This window comes from Triticum urartu, chromosome 1, assembly GCF_003073215.2.
Source record: "Triticum urartu cultivar G1812 chromosome 1, Tu2.1, whole genome shotgun sequence".
NCBI lineage: Eukaryota > Viridiplantae > Streptophyta > Magnoliopsida > Poales > Poaceae > Triticum > Triticum urartu.
Genome location: NC_053022.1, coordinates 525,056,226 through 525,062,144, shown reverse-complemented (window position 1 = coordinate 525,062,144; position 5,919 = coordinate 525,056,226). Strand labels below are relative to the sequence as shown.

The following is a 5,919-nucleotide window of genomic DNA, read 5'->3' as shown; positions in this document are numbered from 1 at the left end:
GAACCATTTTTGTTATTTCTTTTATCATTTTTCCTATGATTTTTAGTTTTTGTTTTTTTATTCTTATTTTTTCACTTTTCATAAATTCATAATTCTTCAAAAAATATTTGGGAATTCAAATCTTGTTTGGTTTAAAAAATATTTGGAATTTTAAAAAGTCACATTTTCAAAAAATGTTTGAATCTTCAAAAATTGAAAACAAAATCAGAATTTTTTTTCATGGTTTTAATTTTTTGGGGGAATTTCATATTTTGTTCAGTTTTATTTAAAACAGTTTGGATTTTGGAAATTTGTTCGACAATTTTCAAAAATGTTCAGAATTTCAATAAAAATTCATGTTTACAAAATGTGTTCGTGTTTTCCAAACATTGATTGCATTTAAAAAAAGGATTTTTTTTTTCTAACTTATATGACAAATGAATACGGTACACTGGAATTGCCAGCATCACAAGTAAAATTTTGATATACAGCTTTACACAATACTAAATTTACACCCCTAGTGCCACACTAACCAAAACTTCCGTATAGCGAAGTTCAAACAAGTCTCATACACCATATATTTCTCAACAAAGAAAAAGAATAATGACCTATAAATCAAATATACTAATTACACGTTGAAAGCTTGTGCTCCCTTGGCAACCTTGATGAAGACATCCTCCAAGGTGGTGTCAGCGAGGCCCCAAGCGTGTATGTTAAAACGGCCCTTTGCACTCTCAACTTCATTGAAAACGTCTGCTATCTTCACCTCCTGCTTTGGCAGCTCAAATTTCTGTGTTCCAGATATGTGATATATCCTGTTTGCATTTGGCGACAAACGGCGAACCAGCTGTTCAACCTCCTGCTCATGTTCTGAAGATGTTGTCATTGTGAACACGTAGGTGCCCCCGTATCTTGCTTTGAGCTGCAGAACATTGCAGAGGAAAATATTGCAAGTGTTTAATAAAGTAGCATACAGTTACACAAATTGTAGTTCTGTCATTCTGTGCTTCATACAAGTGAATAGGTAATTTACCTCTTTCGGATTTCCAATGCACTGGAAACCACCATCAACAAAAATACCCAGTCTATCACATAGTACCTCTGCCTCTTCCATTGAATGCGCTGCCAAAAAAACATACTTGATGATTCACAGTATCCATCGAAGCAATGAGGAGATGGTCAGGAAAGTTGAATACTTGTAAGAATAATGGCACGGTTTTTCTTTGCTTCTTTCACAACACTCCACAGGTTATTTCTTGACGCTGGATCTAGTCCAGTGCTTGGCTCGTCCATGAAAACAACCTAAAATTATTTACGAAATTTTTAGTCGCAGATTCCATTATATTCTGTGCATGTGGAAAGAGAACAGGAATCAGGTAAGTACTTTGGGGTCTCCAATTAAGGAGATTGCGACACTAAGCCGCCGTTTCATGCCTCCACTGTACTTCCCCACTTGCTTATCCCCGACACCGCCACGGAATAGGTTAACACTCTTCAGAGAGTCATCAGTTGCCTGACAGCACAAAATATTTTGCATTTCATATGTTGATGCATTCATGCATATTATAGTCTGAACTATTGCTGCATGGCAGAACCAATGAACATATAGCACCGCATTTCACAATGAGGCAAACAACAATAGATACTGGTGCAGACATAAAGAAATTGCAGAACTATACCTTCAGTAATTCAGCGCCTTTAAGATTTTTTAATCTTCCATAAAACAATAGATGCTCTCTTCCCGTCAATGTTTCCCAAAGCAAGCTATATTTCAAAAGGCAATAACATTTTTGGCATTATAGTGTGCACGGAGAGTTATACTGAAAATATCATTAGATCAAGGCCATACTCGTGTTGTGGGCAGACACCCATATTTGTGTATATTTCATTCATATCAGTCCGTATGTCCATTCCATGGACATAAGCAGTGCCAGATGTAGGTGGAATAAGCCCAATCATCTGTGGAAGAAAAATGGAAAATACATCCGCAAGGAGTGAATATGTTGGTTAGCTTTGTCAAAAAATGAACACACTATATGTCTTGTCACCATACCATACTGATGAAGGATGTTTTCCCTGCCCCATTCGGGCCAAGCATTCCAAAACATTGGCCTTTTGGGAGGGCAAGAGACAACCCACGAACTGCAAGCTTGTCAGGATTCCCATCCTTTCCATGGTAAACCTTCGTTAGGTTATCAGATATAATAGCATGGTTTGCACTGGGTTCCAGCAGAAGCTGCTCAACTACCTCTCTCTGAACATAAAAAGAAATCAATTATCAATGAACACATATATTGTCAGGGCCTTTTCAAATAAAAAATGAATAGGCATCTTTGAGAAATATGCAAGGGATTAACCTACTTCTTGAGTAGTGTCAGGGTTCTCCATTTCGACTACAACTTTAGATCCTTGCCGCCCGAAGCTATACCTCCGAAATGACGCAGCTCGCTTCTTAAAGCATTTCAAGGAGATCAACAACCTCTTTCGGAGTCCACCACCCAATGATGAGACTTGATCAAGATAAAATGCCAAGGGGAGAAGTATTGCCCATTCGATAACCATGATAATCAATACAGTACGCATTCCATTGACCGGGTCACTCAAATTAGTCCACTCCATACCACTGATTCCCATTGCAGTTCCAGAGAATGCATATTGACCAAACTCATATAACCCTCGGTAAAGTGAAAATCCAGGGATGATCTCCATGACTACTATCCAACCCTCTTTGTATGGAAAAACATAACTTGTCATGCATATGATGCAAACAGAGTTGTCAAACATAAATAAGGAAGTAACTTACTTGGGAAACTATTATCCTCAACAAAAAAACGCAGAAGAAATGCGCCTAGTAAACCAGAACCAAATACATAAATGTAACCAACCACTGCAACACCGTAACTTCATATTAGTTACTCACAAATATATTATAACCACTCCTATCTTACTTTAGACATAACAAATTTTAGTGACAGACCTGTGGCGATTTTGACTGAAGAAAAGAACGACGCTGCGAAAAATGCGAGTGCAATCTGCAGATTTATGTAGATGAAGTAGAAAACAATCTGAATGCTGTAATTATTTGCTGTGAAGAAGCGCAGGCCTGTACGAAATCAAACCATTTTAAGGAGATTAAATTATGTAAATAAAAGATACTTCTTGATGATTTTTGAAATATGATTTACCTATCATGGAGCCAAAAATGATAAATAGTAGCATATAGACAGCTGATAGAGCAAAGAAGTAAGTGTAAGTTATCATCCAGTAAGGGCCGTCCTTCAAACCATGCATCTTCATCATAATTTTCAGCTTTTGTTGTTTCTCATACACGAGATATGTTAGTACAACCTGAAAAAGGTATTGTACCAACTCATCATTTTATCCATTTTTGTGAACTTAAACAAGGTTGTGTCTCATACTCACTGGAAAGAGTAGTTCAACGATCCAGGTGAAGAAGAGTGCGCCAAGAAGCGAAGACAGGTCAAATTTTAATTTCGTTCCTACTTTAGGCATATCTTTAACATATTCAAGCAGCATTTCTACTCCACTTCCTCTGAGAAATTTGATGTATGCGTTGGAAGCCTGTAAGAAAGATAGAGCAGTTTGTAGTAATAGTTAAAATACAAATGAAATTCACTTAATATGAATTGTGCACCAGTTAAAAGCACATACCATGTTAACCAAGCGTGGCACTCGTAGTAGTGCAATTTCAGTAAACGCAGTATTGTTGCTATAGGTAGAGTTGAACCAAATACTAATGTCAAGGCTATCCTTATTTGTGCTCAAGAAGTTGTAACCTGTGAAGAGAAACATGTTATACACAAAACATGAAGAACCAATGGTAACACTTCACTGAACTAGATCAGTGGGTACCTGCAGCAAATTCATTCGCCTTCTCTCTTCCACTTTCCCTTTGTTGTCTATATCCCCTAAATAGTTCGTCATTGACAATTGATTCGCTTTCACGCCATAACATCAAACCTTGAATGCACTCTACATCTAGACATTCAAAAGAACATTGGGAATGGAGAAATTAGTAAGCACCCAAGGGATACAAAATGTATGAAAAAACTGTCACCAATGGCATATTCTCATAAAATAAAATAAACTATTTCAGTAAAAAAAGAGTAAATTTCGTGCTAACTAACTTACATCCTGATGTTTTTAACTCTTCAAAGGAATAGTTTAAATTCCAGTCCCATCTAATCATTTGATGAGACCTGGTCAGCTGATATGTTCCTCCTTTGGTAAATATTAACTAATACAATTAACATTCAAGCAACGAAGCTGATTATAAATTTTGATGAAGACGGAAAACACTCTAAAATCACCATTTTACAAGGTCCAATATTTTAAATGTGGTCGCCTGCTACTCCCAAGAAACTACGTTACTGGCATTTTTTTAATAGAAATCAACAAAGCAGCTTGTTGTCTTTTAAAAAAAAGTGCCACTCTCAACGCAATTAAAGCTTAGAAACATGAGGTAGTAATCCTTTTCTTTGTTGAGATCACGAAGTGGTAATTCCAAATGTTCATGCTTTTCTCCTCGCTTCATCTTAACTAACTCCTTGTTCAGAAAGCATGTATTTCTGCATCTTCGATGAAATGAGGATTCCAGTTCCAACAAAGGAAAAATGTTACTTACTGAGTTGAAGCGGTATTATCCCAGCATTGAACAAAACTGTTTGCGACAAATTGGAGCGACACTGAGGTTGGACAATATACAGAGTGTTCCCTGGAGTAAATGCTGGCTCTAGAAGCTGTCTAAACTCTGGCGTCGTGTCCGAGCCCTGAGAGAGACAGATCCAACCAAAAGCTTCGTACATTAAAAAACAAACATGGCAGCACGACTGTATAATCTATAGGCCTGGAAGAAACTCACAGGAACAATCTTGGAGAGCGCACCCAGATAGTCGGTGAAATTCAGAGGCGAAGACAGAGCAGGGAACAGTTGACCCGAAAGACCTGCCGTTCAAAAGCACGCACGAAGATTGAGCCTGAATTATGAACGAAATAGGCGCATGTCATCATCTCCTTGTGTGGCATGAGAGGGGGGATAACATACTTTCGGCGAGCGAGCGGTTGGCTCCGGTGACGAGGAAGGCGGCGGGGCAAGACCCGGCGTCGCGGCACGTCTGGCCGGGCAAACCGTCGAACGGCTGGGAGGCGATGCTGATGGCTCTGGACTCGGGGGTGGGCAGCTGGACCAGGGCCGGCCAGCGGGGCGGGGTGGGGATCGGGCAGCTGGCGACCTGGTCCAGCGTGGAGTACTGGACGCCGCACTCGGTCCTCCGGCAGGTCCCGTCGGCGGCCGCGTCGACGCAAGCGCAGCCGCAGCGGTACTTGGGCTTGTCGATCTCGCGGTCGATGGCGCCCTGCAGCAGCACGAGCAGGACGCAGAGGAGGATCGGGAAGAGCGTGATGCACACGTTCGTCTTCAGGTTCCTCTTCTGCAGCAGCCATGGATCACAGCAAGCAAACGGGACAACAAATCAGAAAAAGTCGGCAAATTCAAATCAGTTCACGACCATATCGCCGTATTGCGCAGGTAATCAAACCATGGAAGTGAGAAACAGAGGAGCAAGAAGGCGGAGAGAAGGGAGACCTGGAAGCAGAGGTTCTTGCGGAGGAGGGCGTTGGCCTGCGTGGAGAAGCCGGCGGGGCCCCTCGAGGAGCCGGTGGAGGAGTCCATTGCTGGCCGGATTCGGAGGAGAAAGATGGAGCTCCACTGGTCGTCGTCTCCAAATTTTATAGCCGCCTTCGGCCTCCTTGGTCAGCTCCCGCCATTTCTGCGTCACGCCGTCACGGTGGTGTGGTGTGGTGTGGTGCCTTCTCTCTGCAGCCGGTGGGGGTGCAATTTAGAGACATTACCAAGGGGTTAAATGTGATTATTAGCAAAACAAAAGTCGTCCGCTTTTTTGTTTGATTGACTTCTCAAGT

The 5,919-nt window shown here is 41.0% G+C and overlaps 1 protein-coding gene across 1 annotated transcript; it reads right to left on the bottom strand.

Moving 5' to 3' along the window:
• Nucleotides 1–417: 417 nt before the first annotated feature.
• LOC125525361 (ABC transporter A family member 7-like) lies at nucleotides 418–5,806 on the bottom strand. Its single transcript, XM_048690361.1, has 18 exons — nucleotides 5,585–5,806; nucleotides 5,045–5,429; nucleotides 4,862–4,944; nucleotides 4,625–4,769; nucleotides 3,853–3,978; nucleotides 3,652–3,776; nucleotides 3,403–3,561; nucleotides 3,165–3,327; nucleotides 2,957–3,082; nucleotides 2,783–2,866; nucleotides 2,341–2,705; nucleotides 2,033–2,233; nucleotides 1,829–1,938; nucleotides 1,659–1,743; nucleotides 1,364–1,492; nucleotides 1,176–1,281; nucleotides 1,013–1,101; nucleotides 418–901 (listed from the first exon to the last, which is right to left on the bottom strand). The coding sequence occupies exons 1-18, from the start codon at nucleotides 5,669–5,671 to the stop codon at nucleotides 608–610; spliced, it is 2,862 nt and encodes a 953-aa protein (XP_048546318.1). The 5' UTR covers nucleotides 5,672–5,806; the 3' UTR covers nucleotides 418–607.
• Between the last annotated feature and the right edge of the window lie 113 nt (nucleotides 5,807–5,919).